Here is a 21573-nt window from a genome sequence, read left to right on the forward strand (position 1 = left end):
TTTGGTGGGATCTTGGTGTCATTTTTTTCAGCAAACGTTTATTCAAGGATTTTCTCTTTTCCAGGTTTTTCTGTGACTGTGGTGCTGGAACACTGTCCAATCCCTGTACATTAGCTGGAGAACCGACACATGATACAGATACACTATATGACTCTGCTCCTCCTATAGAATCTAATACACTGCAGCACAACTGAATAAATTTGAAAAAAAGAAGGTCCTGCCATTCTATTGTAACTGTTTAAATTTTTTGAGGAAGTTTATACCTGCCCATATCTGCAGAAAGACTTAGAATGGATATGTAAAGTGGTGACACTATGGAGCTCAACCTACCAAAAAGAAAGTGGCAATATGTTGACTCAGGATAACAGAACTGGGCGTTTCAGCATTACTGGCTATAAAGACTTTTGAAGGGACAGATGTGAAGAAAATAGTGTACAGATACCAACTTCCACAAGGCTGGTGTTTCTACAAGTAGCATTGAAACGCAGTCCCATTTGCAGTAGTACTATTCTGTAGACGAGCAGCATTCTTTGTTGCTGCCTTTATGGACATGGGTACCAATTGCTTTTTGTAAAATGGTAAAAATGTGAGCTAGCACTTCTGCATTTATTTTGATTTTTTTAACATTTATTCAGATTGAGATGATTTTAACGCTTTAATCTCATGTAGTTTTTAATTTCAAGCAAATCTTATTGTACTTGAATGTGTCCTGTTTTGTTAGCACACCTAGACTTGCTGTAATTGTACTCATGTCCCAGTATGTACGTTCTTTCTATGAAAGAGAACACTAATCTTAAATTATATCCAGCAATTTTTCTGGTATCCTTTGCAGTTAGAATATCCCCTTTTCCATCCCTTCCCTTATAATCTTTATGCAGATCACCTTAAACAAGTGTTTTAATGAGACTTCTTAGAGATAATGCACTATGAAACAGAGTTCCCCTGAGTTCTAAAAATGGAGGTTTTACGTGTTTTAAAGTACACTGTAAGAAAGTCTCCTCAAAACAATCCTGTATTTCTGTTCACAGTTTTATTGAACAGTCTGGACATTATTACTCTTATGAACTGCTGAAAATTACAATTTCCTGCTCTAATGATGATGACACAAAGTATATAGACAGCCCTATACAGTTTCATAGCTTTTTTTCCATTTATGTGTATTGGTGACAGTGGGTAATCAACAGCCTGAAAGTGTATGCATGTACCATAACATCTAGACTTAATATATTGTGGAGTATCAATAACCATTATGTAGAGGGTAGGTAAGAATTAAAAGGGTTTAATTTCCTAGGAAAGACGATGGAAAATGGTCATTTTTAAAAAATAAAGTTTATTAGATCATTGTTGTGTGCATACTGCCTATAAACTCTACAACAAACTGTAAGAGGTATCTCACTCACACAGCAGAGTCACTAATTTATGCAGGCCATCTACAGCAGCAGCTCCTTCAGCAATCAGGCAGAGGTTTCTGGAATGACACCGATAATTTTGGTGAGCAACAGGAAGGTACACTATTAGCAGCAAAATTTCATTGTCATAAGGCTGTTCTTCTACACCTGCCCTATTCTTGCTGTTCACAGCAAGCCAAGTTACTCCTGACTCTATAGAATTAAGAAAAATGTACTATGGGAATTTCTCTGAACTGAAAATGTAACACACACTTACCTAAACAGTCTCAGTGAGAGAGTTGATTTCTCAAAGTCTCTTGCCTTTTTGTGGCCCTTTTGAATAATTTCTTCAGGAATGTCAGCAAGCCTTGCAGCATTAAAGCCATAACTTTTAGGACAGGCACCCTTAATGAATTTGTACAGGAATGTAATTGTTTCCTGGCTAGGGTCATCAGTTTCGTTTTCCACCATACATGCCTGAAAAGAACAAGATACCCACAAGAGTTCAGTGCTTTTTTGCAAGGGTCTATGTCAGAAGACTTTACTCGTGAACAATTATAGGAAAGCTGCTTTGATCATCTTTTAAGAAATAGAATAATTTGTAAGATGGGTACTTTTTAAGCCTCAGGAAGCTCTAAAGCACTGCAGGTCAGACAGAATTTTAAAGCAATGAACATTGGACAACATCTCTTTGGGAAGAAGAAAGAAAAATTACATACCATGTGACCCAGCTGTACAGAAGAACTATGGAAGTAATCCTCTACTAATGAATGGTAGTGAGTTGAAAACATTGTACGACATCTGATATTTTCTGAAAGCTCTCTGACAACTGCGCTAGCGATAGCTGTTCCATCAAAGGTAGCTGTACCTCTGCCTGAAAAAAGGTTGAGAAACTGGGTAAACTGGAAGACCGGAGCAGATTATTCAACCCTCCTTGTCATTTGACAATCTCCCTCCCAGCAGTTTACTTAAAAGACCACTGAGTGTAAACTCAGTATTCAGTTCAAGTTTGATAGGGCAACTATAGCGCATTTCTAAAAAACACAGACCATGTGAACACTGATATTCCTTAACACCAGATACCTCATGGTCAGTAAACCTGATCTAAAAATACAAAATGGATTTACTACTGCTGCCTACAGCAGGGATGGAATAGTGTCCCTCCATATCGTAACAGAAAATCAGCACATTGGGGCGAAATATTTGCACAGTGGTACTAGTTTTCAACTAATTATTAATGTAGGGGCCCATTTTAAAAATAGACTGTACTGTGGGAGGATTCTATCACCTTATTCTCCTATATGTGCTGATTTCTCTTCCTTGACAAAAAATATATCCAAGAAGTGAGAAGGAAAGTCAGAGTCTAATCCCATTCCTATCCTGATTAAGAAGGCAGAACTAGAAGGTCATAATCCACCAACAAAAATAAGCTATTGTGAAGTCCCATCTACAATAAAGACATGGGTTGTAGACTCATTAACAAAATATGTGTACTTCATTCCAAGGAGAAAGAGGATGAAAGAATGCCATAATGCCCACACACCTTCCGAAAAGTGAGTAGCCAGAGGACCCAGGATCAGAAGCACCTTCTCTACAACAACTTACAAGCATTAGAGGCATTTTGTTTGGAAGAATGACAGAAGGCGAGAGAAGGGACATGTCTCACAGAAAACATGTCTTAACATGTCAGCTTCACTAAACTGGGGAACACTAAACAAGGCAAAGTACTATAGGGCTGGGAGGGGATGACAGCTAAGAGCATATGTAACTATACCAAACAAATAAGCTCTCAAGGACGATAATCAAGAGTCTACCTATTTTTTTTAATTAGCTGAGTATCATAGAACTGGATTCAATAAGAAAGCAGTGCATTCAACTACTTCCTCAAATATAGAAACAATATCTAATTAAAATATGTGAGCAAATTTGTAGTGGTGCACATATTCAGTATTTAAATTAGGATGCTAGAAATGCACTGGAAAACATGCCAAGAATTTATACCCCAAGCATCATATGCTAAGAGGGCTGAGGGCCGGATTGAAGCAAGGAAAGCGAGGTGCGTGCAATACTACACAAGCCTGCCACATTTAAATCAGATCAGCATTAGCCTCCAACGTGACAAAACCAGTATATTAGCATAGTTATTAAAGCCACAGTGATTTTATGTTTATCACATAACCAATTTAAATACCTAGTTCATCCATCAGAACCAAGGAATGCTCTGTTGCATGCTGCAGAATACTGGAAGTCTCACTCAGCTCAACAAAAAAGGTACTCTCCCCTGGAAGGGAAAGAACACAAAATTGTTAGATTATGACTAAAAGTTATTCCAAGGAGGTTTTTGTAGACAAATGACTTGGAATTATTTTCCCCACACTAAGCTTGTAGCATATTACCATGTGCTATACACATCGGATCTGGAGAATAAGTATTAAAAAGGAAACAGACTTCCCCCCAGATCCTCCAAACTGAAATAAACTCTTTTCTCAATTGAGCTAAGGTAAATAAAAAATCTAGTTTTGAGAAAGCAAAACTAGATACATTTTAGAATCAAGTCATTGTAGATACTTAACAAGTACAGAAGAGACACTTTGCTGAATCTCCAGGGAGATCTGTTTTGTAGCAAGAGCAGTGCTGTTCACAAGTTATAGTGAATACAGTACAATCCAAATACAGCACACAGTTGGCTTATCTTTATCTGCAAACACTGAGCAGATTTCATGTTCAACAAATGTATAACTAAATGTGTCTTTGAAACACCACATGCAGGTACTGGTCCCCAGTTTCATCATTTATAAAGTGAACACACGTTGGCTCTTTCTTACAAATAAGTATATGCATGCAAGCTGAACATGTTTTTTTCTGGGCTAATCTTTCACAGTTAAGTCCAAAATGCCTAGAGCCTCCCCCTACCACCAACTGACAGCACTTGTTGTAAATGGGAATGCTCTGTGAAGATGATGGTTACTGAATTTGCATCCCAACTGTTTCCCCAGGAGCCCAGAACAGGTCTTTAATCTAAAAATCCCTTGTGGTAAGTTGGGCAGAGAGACTGTGATGCTGCTAAGGCCATGCAAGAAACTCAAGAATTATGTGTGGACCCCAATGTTTACCATATACAAGCACAGTGTCCAGTCACCGTGCTGGTCCTTGAAACCTGCAACACCTAATACAGAAACATGTTTCCATTTCTCTAACATTTAAAATAATAACACTATATTCTGCTACTATTATAGAGTTGTATTTGACATCCAGAGGAAGGCAATGAAGATGGTAAAGGGTCTAGAGACAAAGTCCTATGAAGAAAGGTTGAAGGAGGTGGGTATATCTAGCCTGGAGAGGAGATGACAGAGGTGATATGCTAGTCATCTTGAAGTATTTGATAAGCAGAATTATTTTCTGTTGCCCCAGAAGGTCAGATCAGAAGCAACAGATAGAATTTCAATCAAAAGAGTAGGAAGAAACATTAGGAAGAACATCCTGACAGAGGAGTTCCTTTGTGGAACAAGCTCCCTCAGGAGATAGTGAGCTCTCCTCCTTTGGAGGTTTTTATGCAGAGGTTACATGGCCATCTGACAGCAATACTGATTCTGTGAATTTAGGCAGGTTGTGAGAGGGAGGACAGGAAAGGATTGACCCAGATGCCAATCACCACGTTTGAGGTCAGGAAGGAATTTTTCTACAGGCCAGATTGGTCCAGTGATTCTGGAGATTTTTTTGGCTGGGCATATAGCAGAGGGCCCTGGGAGAGAGGGGAGTGCTTGTGAATTTCTTACATTGTGCATGGGGTAGACTAGATGATCCTTTGGACCTTTTCTAGCTGTTCCCTTTTTTGTGTGCAGCACTGCCCAAATGCCCCATTCTAAAATGCTGGTACCTTAAAAGCACTAATACCTTACTTAAAAGTCTCCTCCTCTGGAATGGACTAACATTGCTGAAGTACAGGATCATTTTAAAACTCAAGTGGGAAAAAGCACAACAATTCTCATAATCATGACCAACCTCTATAAATTTTGATAGCAAGGCTGCCCTTGCTACTGGCTCTACTCTAGGATTTAAAAACTCACCTGAAAGGATTCTGTCTGAAGCACCGAGTCTTGTGAACACTCTATCAACGGGAGTAAGTCTACAAGATTCAGCGGGTACAAAAAATCCCAACTGGGCCATTATCACCAGGAGGCCAGCCTGTGAAGCAACAAAGTCAGTGTCATAGATCTAAAATAAGGACAGGAACATCTCAACAAATATAGTTGAAGTGGTCTGTATTTGGGACAGTCAGTCCAAGTTCATATGCTCACAACTATAAATTGACATTAGTTGCTCATTCTTTACTGCTGGGATGAAAACCAGGAGAAACCCTTCCATCTTCTACAAAGTGCTTGTTGTTACACTATCCTAGTACCTAGTCAAACATAATGAAGCTCAGATGAATATTTACTGTAAAATATACCACACACATTTCCACAGATACTGTTGCGTTAATGCCAAAGTTAACAGAAGGCTTTTAAAAAGAAAGTTTTCTTCTTGTCATGGTTTTAGAGAACAAAGGCATTTAAGGAGGAGCATTTAACCTGTTTTGCTACTTCATTTAGAAAAGCCACTAAAAGTTATCACTCTAATGGCTTTCAGTTTTTTTCAACTAGCCAATCAGCAACAGGAGACCCAATTTTATAACTTTCTGGCTCCTCACTACAGCCCCTGTCCCCTGCATCCCTTTTTGTCCATGTGGGCACCATAATTTCAAGGAATCTTCCCAGGAATAGGGGTCAAAAGGGGGAGAGCTAATACAATCAATGTGAAACCCATGCTCAGTCTGCTGGCATCGGGTTACAAGCAAGCCAATATTAAAATGGAATGAAAAAAATCAGAACTGTAACCGAGGAAATGTTTTTTTACACCCCTTTTCACTACTTGAAGAAAATCTCAAAGTCACTTACAATCACCTTTCCTCTCCCTGTAACAGACACTCTGTGAGGTAGGTGGGGCTGAGAGAGCTCTAAGAGAACTGCCATGCAAAAACAACTGAGAAACTGTGACTAGCCCAAGATCACCCAGCCGGCTGCATGTGGGGGATTGGGGAACCCGTTTCTCCAGACTAGAGGCCGCTGCTCTTTAACCACCACACCACCCTGGCTCTCAGTGCTCTTGCAGCAAATGGCTTGTTTTCTTGGACATTCTGGATTTTAATGAGTTGGGGGTTTTTTTTGCATGCAGCACACTGTCTATTACATTTTATGTTCTGCCTTTCTTCCAGGTAATGCCATGCCATGCACATAGGGTTCACGTTCTCTGCTACTTTCTGATGTTGAAAAGGGGGCTGGTCTGGAGAATCACAGGATTCTATGTGAAATGTACTTATTCTTGTAAAAAAATTTTAAAGGGGGTGAGTCAAATGGTGTCCTCACTGGAAATACTGTTTGGCTTTGCAAAAAGCACTTTTTGTTCTTTGTTGCATTATGTTGACAGCAAATAAGGAAATCTTTTTGGGTGAAGATAGTAAACTGTAGCACAAGAAATACTGTTCTATAATCACCTGTCTCATAAGTGTCGACTTGCCTCCCATGTTTGGGCCCGTCACGAGAACACAGCGAGCATCGGTCCAGGAATCTGACCCTTCACCTTCCACACCAACCAGTATATCGTTAGGGATGAAGTCATCCCCAAAGAAAGTTTTTGAAATGCACGGGTGGCATGAAGATCTGAGCTCCAAGAAGGGTGGCGTGCTCTTATCGGGGAGCACAAATACTGGTCGGCACAAAGGTCCGTCACATCCCTGACTATACTGGGCCAGACATAGTAAGACATCTACAAAATAAAAAAGAAACCCCAATGTTAGCTTTCCAGCCTCCTTATTGTGACTACTAGCATACACCAGACAGCCAACATGCCAGTTACTTAAAACTAGTTCATTACTAATCGATCCAATCACAAAGAACCATTCAAAAGTTGTATTGAACTGTAGTGCTGAACTGAATCCAGCTGCAGTTATTGAATATCTGAATAAGACTTGATCAAAAACAAGCTTACATCAACTACTGAAGTTCATTTGTATAAATGCTGCATGTGAATACTGTTGTAGAGGGATATCATGAATTTTAACTCATTTATCAAGGTATAAGCTTTCGTGAACAAAAGTACAAATGCATCACCTAAGTGAGCAGGTGTCTATAATCTAATGAAAGTACCTTTTTGAAAACACTTTTTGTTTCAAAAGTTTCAACACTGCAAGAGAGATTTAAAGTATTTGAAGAAGAAGAAGAGTTGGTTCTTATATGCCACTTTTCCCTACCCGAAGGAGGCTCAAAGCGGCTTACAGTCGCCTTCCCATTCCTCTCCCCACAACAGACACCCTGTGGGGTGGGTGAGGCTGAGAGAGCCCTGATATCACTGCTTGGTCAGAACAGCTTTGTTTTGGAGGATAGTTGTGTGGGTCTATAGCAGAAGGGCTAGCACTAGCACTCCAGAAAATAAGAAGATATTCAGGGCACAAGTCTTTGAGAGCCAAAGTTTCCTTCATCAGGAGTTTGAGGATGGGAGCTTGGACTTCCAAAGAACTTGTATCTCCCTGCCCCCCAACCTTGTTGGTCTCTGAGGTGCTACAGGAAGTTACAGTGTTCCACATATGCTCCACTTTTCTGCCAACACACTCAGGAACCAGATAGCAGTTAACATGTTTTCAGAAAGGAACAGGTCAGTCTCTCCCCCCCCCCCTACTCATTTAGTCACTTCCTGTATCTGAAATATTTACTTCCCTGCCTTTTCTTGAACAGGCTTGGACCTCTGGTGAGCTGGGCCCATGCAAGCTTAGACTACAATATACATGCTATTTTAAAAATCTTGTTTTTGCCAAGACAGACCACTGCTGCTATTCCTCTACAGTTTCCCGTAAACACTATGAATTTCTGCCACACCAAGAGCAAACTGGCCATTAAGGCCGCTGCGGAGAATCCTAGTAGGCAGCTGCCCTGACCCTGCAGCGGTCTTGTGTGACGTGGGTGGGAACTTTTGCCATTATTGGCGGGATGAAGTGGAAGAAGTTGCTGCCGCAAACAAGCAACCCCCACCTCTCAGGAACCAGCCGTTCCTATTCCACACAGCGCAAGATGGTTGTCAAGTGGCCAGGAGCCACTGTTGCTGTAAGCAGGTGGCCCTTGTCAGAGCAGAATGCAGGCAAGCATGAGGCGGTCAAAAGTTACAACAAGCTTCCTCCTTCCTTCCCCTTTGGTTGGGAGGGCCAGGGTCCTTTCCAGGGAAGCTTGTACCGCCAACAGATCAACAACTGCCACACCAAGGCCTTCTTCACACATGCAGTGACATGAGAGCAGAATGGAGTCATTTGGAATATTAGGAACAGTAACCCCCCCCCCCCAGGAAAGCAGGATATGAAACCTTCCAGCTTTGCTAGCTTCCTATTTGCATGGAGTTCTTTACGCAAAGAAACACTGAAAGCTGGAAATTACCTGCAGCCTGAAGCAGCATAAGTCCAATCTATAACCACTGGACTCTGTCACCTTGACCGCACCTCACACTCCTTAACGTGTAATCCAACATTGATTTGAAGGCTTGATGCCTTCGGAGAGTTATAGGACACATACAAACAAGGACCAGTCATGGTGATTTGTTTTTTACTTCTACTTTTTTTACTTTACTTTTCCTCCCCCAAGAAAGGTCTTATAACTTCTCAAAACCGATTTCCTCATATCACAAATTAAACTGTGGACAAAAATACCACTTTGCTTTGGACTTTTTCCACTGGCAAGAACAGACCAGCAACTTTGGACCTACATGGGTAAACCATATGGGATGGGGGCTAAAGGAAAAAAGGAAATTGAGCTAGATTATGCGGGGGCGGGGAGCTCCTTCACTGAGAGCAATTGCAATGTCCAAATACAATTTGTGGATCACAACTGGGCAGCGGGTCATATAATGGCCAGACCCAATATACAGCATTTAAACAAAAGAGTCTATTAACCCACAGAAGATAGATATTAGTGCAAAGTCAAGACTCCATACCTAGAACTGCAATGCATTCCACCGCCATTCGCCAGTCTTGGCTGTTTTTATCAAAATTATAAAATAATCTTTTCATGCAGTCCTTCTGCGCTGCATCCCTCCGTTCTTCAGCATTGATTATCTCCATCAGCATCTTCTCTATATCTTTGGTCCAGTACCGTTTGTAGCCCTTTCTGCTAGATTTCAACACATATTCATCAGGCAAATTTTTCGGCAACGCACTTTCTGCGATCTCCATTTGGTAGCGGTTCTTGCCTGCTCCCCAATACATCATGGCTTTGCACCCAAGCAGCTTCCGCTGTGCTTCCATATACTGCCGGAGGCGCACCTCAACAGCACTTATATCCTGTAGGGCTTTGTCATAGTCAGCATCAAACCCAGCTTTCGGGTTAATCACACCAGTCCTACGTGCAACATTATGGTCAAAGGATGTATCCCATCTTTCAAGTTCAGCTTTCAAATCTGGGAAACAGCCAGCTGGATTTTTAGATTTAACTGTTACTATTTGCTTAAGTGTTTTGGATCTAAAGCCATCAACAATATCTTCCAAAATGGAGATAATCTCAAGGATTAATTTAAACCCTTCTAATGCGGACAAAAAGTCTACAATCTTCTTCTTACTGTACCTCATCTCTTCATACAAAATGGCCCTATTGTTTGGATGATTCTGGATCTTAAGTGATGATCCAATACTGTGAACCTTGCCCAAAAGTTTTTCAAGGTCTGGCAATTTTTTCAGAAGATCACGGACTTCAGACATTTTGGCAGCCTCAGCCAGGAGGTCTTCAACTGAGTCCAGGCGGTCATTGATAGCAGCAGGATTGCACAAGGGCGCACACAGCCACTGCTTCAAGAGTCTCCTCCCAAATGGGGTACAACACATATCAAGCTTTTCCAGCAAGGAACCTTCTAGTGAACCAGTGGTTGCATTCTGCAGTATTTCCAGGTTTGTTAGAGTCACCCCATCCAGCACCATCCTCTGACTAGTTTTACCAAAGATACTACTTGATTCAGTTGTTTTTGTAGTATGAACATCCACATCCACAGGGATGTATTCTTCAAAGTTTGCCATTGATAATAGCTCCTGGTCAATAATACATTTCTTAAGGTAGAAGACACAGCTACCAAGAGCGCACAGAGCTAACTCCCGATCTTCTGTTGGAGTAAGTCCAAGGGAGTCACTTTCTGCAGTCATGGATCTGATTACTGAAGGCAGAACAAGTCTACCACTGGCATTTTCCTGGTCCTCAAAGTAGCCTTCCTCAATCAGAGTTTTTAATGTTTTGGCTCCACTCCAGAACTGAGAACCAGGAGCCAAGCTTTCTTGCACTGTAGTAGACAGTAAGCCTTTGAATATCTTTTGTGTTTCTGCTGAGGGGTTTCCTCTCTCAAACAGGATCTGCACAGGAGTATAATGAGCCAAAAGAGTTCTAAACCTTGAGCAATGGCGGTCATCCAGAAACTGACCCACATAGAACTTGCCCACTGTAGTATCAACAAAACATACCCCATAAACACGATGGAAGCCAGCAGAATCAACAGCTTTTTCTTTTACACACAGAAGATATTTGTTTTGGTCTTCTGAAAAGTCACCATCCAGAATACTGTAGGTTTGTGTCCCTTTGGTTATGATCCTGCATATTTCTCTTCGTACAACCCTGTCAAATTTTGTTGGATGAGCCAAAGATTTGCAACGTGCTTCCATCATTTCTGGTGTCTCCGTCTGCTCAACACGGACAACTTTATAACCTTTCTGGACTAAGACACTGGAGAATCTGTCAAAAGCTATTTCTGGAAAGCCTGAATGAGCCCAAGTGCCTTTCATGAACACCAGTCCCAACTCTTTAACCCCAATAACAGCATCCATGTGATACAGCTCATAAAACTTTCCTACTTTGTAGAATATCACACAGTCAAAATTCTGACTCTTCATTTCCCACCACTTCCGCATTCCCGGAGTACAGTTTTTTAGATAGTCCTCTGGCACAAACAGTGTTCCCGGATCATAATCTGGATCATTTTTCTTTTTCCTGCGGGCATCTTTTCTTTTATCATCTTGGAGCCAATCAATTTTATCATGTTCCCATACAGTTGGGTTGCTATCATCCCCTCCTCCTCCTCCTCCTCCTCCATTGAGGCTTGGCTGAAACTCAAAGCATTCAGGAGCTGCAAAAGATGTTAGCTTATTCTTGATCTCAAAAGCAAGATTAACTTCTCTTCTGGGAGTTAGAGGAAGGTCATTTTTAAAGGTTTCTTTCGGAGGAGGTTTGGTTATCTTTTCCTGATTTGGTTTATTATGGGCTTTAACAGAATTTTCTGCTTCCTTTTTTGGATCAGCCTCAGATCCAGAAACCTCACTGTCCCCACCTCCAACGCTGACCTCATCACTGCTGACTTCATCTGGTTTGAACTCCATGTCTGAACCTTCATTGTCACTATCTGAATCCATAACCACTCTCCTCCTTTTGGCTTTTCCAGCATGTTGCTGTCTTCCAGCGGTCCTTTTATTTCTTCTCCCTTTCCCTGCTGTGCCAAAATCTTCACCCTCATCACTCACCTGCTAATGAAAGAGAGAAAGAGAGAGACAGAGGGGTCAGCAAACAGGAAGTTATTGATGCCTGAAAGGCAGGCTGCTTATGGAAAAGGCTAACAGCAGGCAAACAATGAAAATCTGCACAGAGGCCCATGCAGCACATCTGACAATAAGCAAAAATCTGGTTTCCTTAACAGTGTGTAGACAGGACAGGGTTTTCTTAGCACAGTGGCAGGTCGGCCAATATTATGCCAAGCACTGGAACTGTCAATTCTCTTCAAACACAGTATACGTTTGACAGTAACGTTCTTATAGTTCTGAAGAATAACCACCTATTTGTTTTTTAGAGTGAAGTCTTCACACAGAAAATAAAACGAAAGATGTGCAAACAAATCCCTTGGCTCTGCACACAGATACTGCTCAGAAGTGATGCCGCGACAGAAAAAGCAACATGAACAAATAAAGCAGCTGCCTCTGTGAAATACTGCCATCTAGCAGTGACCTATTGCACTCCTCAGAAAAACTCCCAAAGCCAGTAAATATTCATTGGTCTTAAGCACTCTGTGCTTGAGCATAATGGGTCACTTTCTTTTCAAGATGTCAGCTGGAGGAAAGCTGGTGCCCTTTGGTGAACCAGACTAATGTTCTTCAAAAATTTTAAAAACTTTCTAGCAAATGAAGCATACTTTTGCAACTGCCCAGCCTTGAGCCAAGTTAACTTAAAAAAAAAAGGAAAAAAAAAAGGGGGGGGGCTCTCAGTGCAAAAGATTCTCTTCCAAGCTTTGCTTACCAAGACCAAGGCAGGCCAGTTCATAAGCAGTCTGTGGTTGTGAGTTTTGTGGATTCCTAAGCACTTTCATCTGAAGATGTTAGAAGAAAGGCAGACATGAACTTATATGAAACTCTGACCGAGCATAGTTGAAAAAGCCTCCCTTTCCTAATCTCTTCTAAAAGCAAACAAACAAAAACACAAATCACCTCCATCTCTTCTTCATCTTCCTCCTCACTTTCTGAAGGTTTGTCACATACAGCCAAATCAAGTCGTTCAGTTTTATCTTTTCTCAAGGCAATGTCTGCCAGTTCCATCGCCCTTTTAATTTCAGGCTTTGAGCTGTAAAACATACCTCCCCTCTGTGTTTCCCGGCCACTAGAACCTATAAGGCAGGGAGAAGTTGATCAGAAAACCAATTTGAACTCAAACATGGCCAGATCTAACTTTTTAATACATTAGATAAAATGCAGAAGTCTTAAACACCACAGGTTTAATTTCAAATTCTGAATTCATAATCTCGTGAGATTTATTTGGAAATGCCAAGAAGCAAGAATGCTTCCTGTACTAATTAACAAGACTGCTTATGCCATAAAAAAATAACTATTACGTTCTCTTTTGGGGGAAAACAAGACATGTGAACATCCTGAAAAAGATATAGAGAAATTCAGAAACTTCTCCCTGGAGATTATTTTTCCAGTAGAAGATTAGAGGGAGGGGGCACCTGCAATGCAACATTTCTCTTCACAAAATAATGAAAAAATACTTTTAAAGCCATGTTCTCAAATAAATATAATTGCTGTCTAATTCACACTACTGCATATTTCACAGATTAAAGTTTCTAAAGCAGTACCAACATTAAGGCCTCATGAAACTCCCAAAACTAGTAATGCCGTCCTACGCAGAGCTGCACCTTTCTAAGCCCAGTGCCTTAAAAGGGACCCCTCTGCTTATGATGGCCTAGTAACATAATGTAGCACAAAGCTTTAGTGAACCAAAGTCCAGTTTATCAACTGCATAAATTATATTCAGTGTAAATATTTGCAAATGAATGTAATATTTAATGCAACTGACAAAAGAAAATGCAGAGCATCTTCTTTATGCACTGGTCTTATTTGTAATGTGCCGAAACATGTTGCTCTCTCAACAGCCTTCTGGCTCCTTCTGCTTCTCACTTGCTTCAGATTCCTTCGTGTGAAATTAACTGGTAAGTGTTAGAACATACACAAACACGGTCATAGTGGTGTCATAGTTAAGAGTGCTGCACTAGTATCTGAGAGACCGAGGTTCAAATCCCCACTCACACCACAGCAGCTCACCATGTGTCCTTGGGCTGGTCACACTCTGACAGACATGCTGATTTTGAAAATCTAGGCAGATTGTAAGTGGGTGAGCAGAAGGCATTGTGTCCATGCTTGGTTCTTGTGGCACTTTCTTGCATGCCAATTGCCACTTTGGGGTTAGGAGGAAAATTTCCTCCAGGCCAAACTAGTCAGGGATTCGGGGGGGGGGGAGGCTGGGGGGTGGAACTGGGGTCACTGTGGATGGGCAGGTAATTGTGAATTTCAATAAACATTTATTGAGATAGAGCAAGGTATACATAAAATTATATGGTTTCAAGAGAGCTGACCTTGTTCCATGTCAATTTTGTTTATGCAATCATTAGTTTTGTCTTTTTGCTTCTGTGATGATACTTTTTCATGTTAGTGTTATGATGCTTTTTGGATTTAATGCTGTATAGTTATTGTATTGATTGCTTTTATCGTATTAATCATTGTTATAAATGGTTTTGAACAAAATATAAGTAAAAATAAATAATTGCCCCTACTGACATCCTGATACTTGCTTCAGAGCAAACACAGGAACAGACTGCAAGTTATCAGAATTGCACCTCTTACCTGTATATGATTTTATGTATTTAACACCAACCCAGCCCCTTGATGGTTCATCATCAAAAAACTGTACATGGATGCGTGCTGATCTTCCTCTCCCTCTAACAAATGTCCCTTCTGTTGGATGATTGTACACGAGGCATGGCCACCAAGGGTAGCCTTCGAGTTTGGCCCAAACCAAATCACCAGGTGTAACTTCACCGAGGACACTGTAAGGGACACAAGAAGTTAGTTTGAATTATAACAAATTTGTTCATTGATGATGTTTAAAATGCAATCAATATGGGTTAAGGATGCATTTATCTGAAAACGTATAATTTGTTTCTGAAACTTTCACCTGGTCTATCTTTTAAACACCCCCCCCCCCCAATTTAAGAATAGCAGTTTAAGACCAACAATATATATGTAAGGGGTGGACCTGATAACCAGAAATGCACCACTATCACTTGAAAGAACTGTTGGGGACCAACTACTGATATTCCTGGAGGAAACATCGCCTCTGGATCCTTTCCAGTCACCCATAGAGGTGAGATAGGTCTGGTTGTTTTTGGCAACAGCTGGACCGAGTTAGGTCAGTGTTTCTTTTGTTGCTCACAGCAGCATTTGACATGGTAGATCACAGGCTTCTTGCTCACCAACTCGACAATGCAGGGATCCAAAGGACTGCCCTTCAGTGGGTTACCTCCTTTCTATATGGTTGAAGACAGGGAATGAATTGGGAAGGATTGGTTGCACTATTGCCTTATGGGGTTCCACAGGGTGTGACCCTCTCCCCGATGTTATTTAACATCTTTATGCATCTTTTCATCCAGCTAGTCTGGAGCTTCGGGCTTGGGTGCCACTAATATGAGGATAATGCCCAGCTCTGATGAACAATCAGCAAGATGCCTCTCCGACTGCATTGGACCAGTATTTGGAAGCGGTGACAGAATGGCTTAAAGTAAGCTGCCTCAAACTGAACCTTTCAAAGACAGAGGTCTTCTGCTTATGTTACTGTTGACACACATTGTTGTTCACCACCCTGAGATGGCAAGTCCGATACAGGATGCACACACATTGATAAAATAAAGTATTTTCCCCCTTGGAGTTCCCCCCTTGTATATGAAGAAGAAGAAGAGTTGGTTCTTATATACCACTTTTCTCTACCCGAAGGAGGCTCAAAACGGCTTACAGTCGCCTTCCCTTTCCTCTCCCCACAACAGACACCCTGTGGGGTGGGTGAGGCTGAGAGAGCCCTGATATCACTGCTCGGTCAGAACAGTTTTATCAGTGCCATGGCGAGCCCAAAATCACCCAATTGGTTGCATGTGGGGGGACAGGGAATCAAACCTGGCTCGCCAGATTAGAAGTCCGCACTCCTAACCACTGCACCAAACTGGCTCTCATTCAGAGGAACACTGAAAAGGCTCCCATGAATTTATTTATTCTGCTTATATGCCACCATTAGGCTAGCCTGTGCAGCTCACAACAATAAAACAATAGATCAGTCCTAAAAAATCCCTCCCACCCCTAGCCTGCATGCCAACCAACAGAAATAACAGTAAGGAAATAATGAGGGGGGGATGAGAGAAATATGCTACTATGTTACAGCTGTTTGCAAATCTCTCATTTTAGGAATGGATGTATTAGCAATTTTATTTGCAGAAAACTGAGGTAATTAATATTTGATCTGTCAGCAGTATTTACACTTTGCTAACAAGCATTTATGCAAGAAAAACAGTTATGAGATATTAGGAGGAGTCTGGAGAAGTTTTAGAGGTTTTGGAAAAAGGCCTGGACTGCATGGTCTGATTGGTTCTCATTTGATGCCATATCAACCGATAACTGGGTAAGTTCTACTTTTCTATAGTCATGCAATCTTGTCTATATAAGATTTAAAATTTTGTTGAAAGGTCAGCATCTTGAACCCTTGCAAGGATAGATGCTTTCCTTAATCATGTTCAATCAAATAAGGACCTACACTTCTAAAGAGGAATCTGCTGTTGCTTGCCTCTTTTGGACTTCTTTGGTCAAACCCAAATTTTTCTCTGTCACTTCCTTGGGGTTTATAATGGAGGGCAGCTGCACCCTTTGTGTGACGTCGGCTAGTTTCTCAAAAACATCAATTAGCCACAGTAGAAAATTGAATGCAGAACTAGATGGTCACCATGGTCATGGTTTTCCTAGGGCACCAGAACACCTTGAGCCACCCCTGGATGAGTCACTGTACCAAGTAAATATGGACTTGTGGGTGACCCCATTGAAAGGCTGGGATGTGCTGCTCTAACAAAAGGCTCTATTTCTGTACATAACTGGGACTTACTTTGAAAGTTTGAAAAGCCCCCCTTTCTTTTCAGGGAATATGTGGAAGTAAAATTATGAAGTTTTCTTTTCAGATAAATATGGTAAGCATATACACATACAACACTGCAGCCCCAGCAGGCTTTCATACCTACCAACAAGCTTCCACTGAATTCAACAGGATGCATATCCAAGGGGTCTGAGTCCCATGGGAAAACAGACAGGACATAAATGTCCCAAAACAAATCCACATGAAAGGCTTAAGCTGTATGCATGTTTACTGCAGAGTATTTTCCTCACTGCAGAGATTTGCAGTCCTACACCCCATCCCTACCTGTGCATACTTACCAAGTAGTCAACCCAGGCAACGGGGCGGGGCTTTCATTGATTGCACTTTGTTCCTTGTCTCCCTTTGCCGCCAACGGGCTCCCAAAGAGGCTTCCAGACCTCTCCTCCCCTCCCCTCCATGGCACGAGTTGCAGACGGAAGCCCGGCCGCACAGTCACATTCCTCCGCACTGTCCAGAGCGAGCAGCGGCTTCTTATCCGGGCACAACCCTCGACCCTCCTCCAAGGCCTCTTCCTGCGCTCGCGACCCCTGCCCCTCTTCGGCTGCCCCGTTTGGCCTCATGGAGCGGGCCTCTTGCGCGCGCGCTCCCACCCACCCACCCAGCTTCTCCCCCTCCGCCGAGGGCCTATTCCGAAAGCCTGCAGCTGGGGGGGGGGGGGGAGGAGGAGGCAGCCGCCCCCCCCATCTCACCCCCCCCCCAGCGCGCGGGCGGCGGGCAGCCTACCTCTCGGCAGCGGGCACGGGCACTGCTTCCATCGTCGTCCTGCGCCGGCCCCGGGCGCTGCCCTGCGGCTTCGGCCCAGCCGAGGCCGGGTTGGGCGAGCTCCTGCCGCCGCCCTCGCCCCCGTCCTTCTCGGTGGGCGGGGGGCTCTGGTGGGCGGCGGCGGCGGCGGCGGCCTTGGGGAAGAAATTGAGGAGCGAGCTCTGGCGAGACATGGCGGCGGGAGACCAGGCAGCCCTCGAGGAACCCCGTCCGGCGGCCCACCCCGCTCGCTCTCCACGCCGCGCGCCAAGGCCCTGTCCCCGCCCAGGAAAGGAAGCGGGTGGGAGGATCCGCCGCGCCGCCGCCTCGGCTGCGGAGCTGCAGGGCATGTTCTTTTGTTGGGCGGCCGCGCTCCTCCAGTTCGCCCGCGGCCCCACATTTCCCCTGGCAGCCCGGCCGGCCGGGTTGCGCTCTCCTACCCCGACATCCACGCCATGGGCCCCGAGAGACGGCTAAGCCAGAGGGAAGGCTCGCCCGAGGGTGCTTTCTGTGTACGCGCGCTGTTCCCGATGTCACCCCACCAGAGAGACGACTAGCTAATGATGAGGGCGCCGATTAGGGCAGGCTTTCTAACCAGGCGCTCCTGAGACCCCGGGGTTTCCCGGATGGGTGGGAGGGAATTAATTTTTTGTATTTCATTTTAAATTCGTTAAACATTGGGAGATATGACTCACCCACCCCACTCCCTAAAGGGCCAATGATGGGGCCCCAGGTGGACAGGTACACAGCTATGCTTCTCAACTGTATTCTGCCCAGGGGTTTCTCAATGGTAAAAAAAAGTTGGGGGATGGAGCCTGGGGAAGACTTCAGTGGAGTGTGGTACAATGCCATAGAGTCAACTGTCTAAAACATCCATTTTCTCTAGGGAGAGTCTGGAGATGAGCTGTAATTCCAGAGGACCCTCAGGTCCCACCTGGAGGCTGGCATCCCTACCAGCAGACATTTATGGTGCCAGAAACCATGTCAAAGCCCAGCCTCTTTCAACCTTTTGACTGGAGATGCTACAGAAAGTGAGGCCAGCTGGCCCTGGCCTGCATCATGTCCCATATGCAAATAAAATATATAACAAAATAAAAATCAGCCCTCCAATCTGTTCCTCGTTTAATCTGTTGGGGACCAGAACCATCAGCTTTAAAATCCATTCCACCTCTTTTTTCAATAACATTTTATCACTATGGTATTCTGATGTAAAAGCCCCAATTGTAAAATCATTTGAACCTCAAAAGGACATTTAATATATACAGTGCCCTATTAGAGATGCATGTGTTAAAATTATTGAGAACATATATTTTATGGATAAATAAAACTCTGTATAGCTTGTAGTTTGCACAATGAACAATTTTGACATAGGAACATCTTAAGGTGGATGAACTCACTGTGAATTGATACATGTGGGTATGTATTACTGGTGCACCAAATGATCTTTAAAATTTGTGTTCTTTTGAATGAGATTATTGGCTTCTTGCCTTGGGGGCCCCACCTGCTGGCCTCCCACAGTCACATTGCTTCTCCCTTGGGAGGCTTCCCACACCTCAGACTGAGTTGAGGAGAGGGTTAGGTTCACACTGGATCTCCTCTACCCTGGCTAAACTGTTCCAGTAACCAGGATCCTTCCAGCCTCCCTCCTCCCGGGGATTTCAGGGGAGTTCCCCATTTTAAATGGTTGTCACCACTCTACTCCCAGTCACCCTGGATCCAATCCCCAGGTAGGGTCAGACCCCTGCTCTACCAACCTCCCTTCTGTCTATTGTGAGCTGTTTGCCCAATGGCCTCTCTGTCTCATGGTTAGGGTGGGGCCCTTTCTGGAAGCCCTGCCCCATGCCTGGCTGTGTCAACTCTTCTAGGCACCATGGCATTCCAGGCTGTGTTGTCAGTCGTGCTTCCTGCCTTCCACTTCCAGGGCTGGCACTTGCCTTCAACTGGCACTGGGGTTCCTAGTCAGCACCAGCCAGTGACATCTTCCTCGCAGCTGAGCTGCTTGCTGCACCTGGCTCAACCCGACTCAGCTTTTCTTCCAACCTTCTCTGGTGACCTGGCGCCCTTGGCTCTGTAGCCGTACACTCTACACAAGCTTAGGTAATATCAGGTGTGTTTTGGAGGGGTACTCCTTTGGAGGATACTTACAAAGCAGCTATGTGGTTGTCATCTGATATCTTAATCGAGCACTCTTTGGCGGATATCAATGTTACATAAGATGTGGCATTTGGCAGAGCTATTCTACACTCGCTGTTCCTGTAAAGGCCACCCCACTGCCAAGGGAAGAATGTGGGACTGCACAGAAGACTGAAGATGAAAAAAGTGTTGTAACTATTGTCCAACAAGGTATATTCTTTGCAGGCACACATTCCCTTCCTCCTGCAATGCTGGGCTACTAAGATGTACATTGTCTTGGAACTCATGGTGGCTCAGGAGAACTGAGGGAAATGGGGAGCCACTCTTACACAGCACATTATCATTTGGGCAGGAAGACAGCCTCCAAGATGCTTTGCAGGGGAAGAGCTTCCCTCTGAGGGCCTTTTAGCACGGGGATCTTTGTTGCAAATTGGTCACTGAATGAAAAATCGCCATTTAAAATAGTGGAATTCGTCGTTATGCATACCTGCCTTTGTAGTGGAATCAGTTGCGTTTTTTAGCGTTTCCCACAGGCTTCCGGTCTCGGCAGAAATCGCTAGAAAGGAAGCGCTATTGCCAAGCTCGTCCCGCCCCTGGCCGTCAAGCAGCCAATGGGCAGCCGTTAGCATGCTCCCAAACAGCCCCTTTCCCTTTAAGGAAGGTTTTTTTTTTTTAAAAAAACAACAGACCCATTGTAACGAATCTGGGTAGATTCGTTGCAACGGAGAGACCCATCCAGCTGCCTGGGGTGTTTGAGCTGTCGTTTGATTGTTTGATCGTTAACACGCTGCCTCAGAGTGAAAAAAAAAAATCCCCCCCCCCTCTCACGGGCCCGATTTTCGGCTGAATGGAATGTGTGAAATGTGTGTGCTTAGTGACTGAAGGGGAGGGACTGAAGCCGGGAAGCCTCTGTTTGAGCTGTCCTTTGATCGTGGCCACGCTGCCTCCGAGTGGGAAAAAAAATCCCCCCCTCCCCCCCCTCACGGGCGCGATTTTCAGCCGAAACACTGTGAAAAATAAAGGGAAAATACATCAGCAAACGGGCTTCTGCGGGCTTCTTGTGCTTAGTGACTGTAAACAGCTCTGAGGAGGGACTGCAGCCTGGGAAGCCTCACTGGCTAAACGGAGGCTCGCCGGTGCGTTGATCTCCACTCGCTCGGGGAAAAAAAATGGCGATCGCTTCGCCAGAAGTTTGGAGGACAGGCTCAGGAGGAGGGACTTTGAAGAAACCGCAACAATGTTAACGCACAGGTCTTTATCGCTATTGTTGCAGATTGGTTGCAGGAGTGTATCGCTTTCCGGAGGGTGAATCCACTTTTTGGGATTCCCCTGAAAGCGCTACAACGAAGCGCTTTTTGCTGGTCGGTTTCAGGAGTGTTGCAGATTGTCTACGACGTCGTGCGTTAAGGCAAATTAGTAGCGTTTTCAATTAGCAACCATTGTGCTATTTTGAAGCCGTGCAAAAAGCCCCTGAGTGTTGAAATACTAATGTTAGCTAGAAGACAGCCTCTGGTGTCTGGTCTGCATAATCATAGCTCCTTCTCCCATGTGCACCTGCACAGAAGACACGTCAATGAACAACAGTTTGTACAAGTGTAACACCGTTTTTCCAGGTTTTTGCAATTCATGTGGGCTGAGAAAGAAAATGAGGGGGATGGGGAAGTTCTGGGACATAGGGAGCCCAGCACAATTGCCACAGTGCTATATTTTTGTGCAGTTATAATGACAAAAGTTGGAGGACCAGGTGGCAGCGA

At 43.7% G+C, this 21573-nt stretch overlaps 2 protein-coding genes across 7 annotated transcripts in view; one reads left to right on the plus strand and one right to left on the minus strand.

The window, feature by feature from the left end:
• Positions 1–1343, plus strand: part of FBXO11 (F-box protein 11) — a 143413-nt gene extending 142070 nt beyond the window's left edge. For all 3 annotated transcript variants that reach the window (XR_013230540.1, XM_077335139.1, XM_077335147.1), the window contains one exon: positions 65–1343. Coding sequence is in view for 2 of the 3 variants with exons in the window: in XM_077335139.1 (XP_077191254.1) it covers positions 65–194 (130 nt within the window). In the remaining variant the exon portion in view is untranslated. The remainder of the gene's footprint in view (positions 1–64) is intronic.
• On the minus strand, positions 1311–18181 carry MSH6 (mutS homolog 6). 4 transcript variants are annotated; one of them, XM_077335105.1, is made up of 10 exons: positions 17669–18181; positions 14602–14804; positions 12913–13088; positions 9402–11958; positions 6922–7193; positions 5456–5573; positions 3580–3669; positions 2108–2262; positions 1666–1865; positions 1311–1468 (listed from the first exon to the last, which is right to left on the minus strand). In XM_077335105.1, exons 1-10 carry the CDS (start codon positions 18034–18036, stop codon positions 1393–1395), a joined length of 4215 nt encoding a protein of 1404 aa, XP_077191220.1. In that variant the 5' UTR covers positions 18037–18181; the 3' UTR covers positions 1311–1392. The 4 variants fall into 4 exon arrangements, with proteins under 4 accessions (XP_077191220.1, XP_077191211.1, XP_077191229.1 ...); XM_077335096.1 differs by having other exon boundaries at positions 9402–11961; XM_077335114.1 differs by lacking the exon at positions 17669–18181 and adding an exon at positions 17224–17438 and having other exon boundaries at positions 9402–11961.
• Between the last annotated feature and the right edge of the window lie 3392 nt (positions 18182–21573).

This window comes from Paroedura picta, chromosome 1, assembly GCF_049243985.1.
Source record: "Paroedura picta isolate Pp20150507F chromosome 1, Ppicta_v3.0, whole genome shotgun sequence".
Taxonomy (NCBI): domain Eukaryota; kingdom Metazoa; phylum Chordata; class Lepidosauria; order Squamata; family Gekkonidae; genus Paroedura; species Paroedura picta.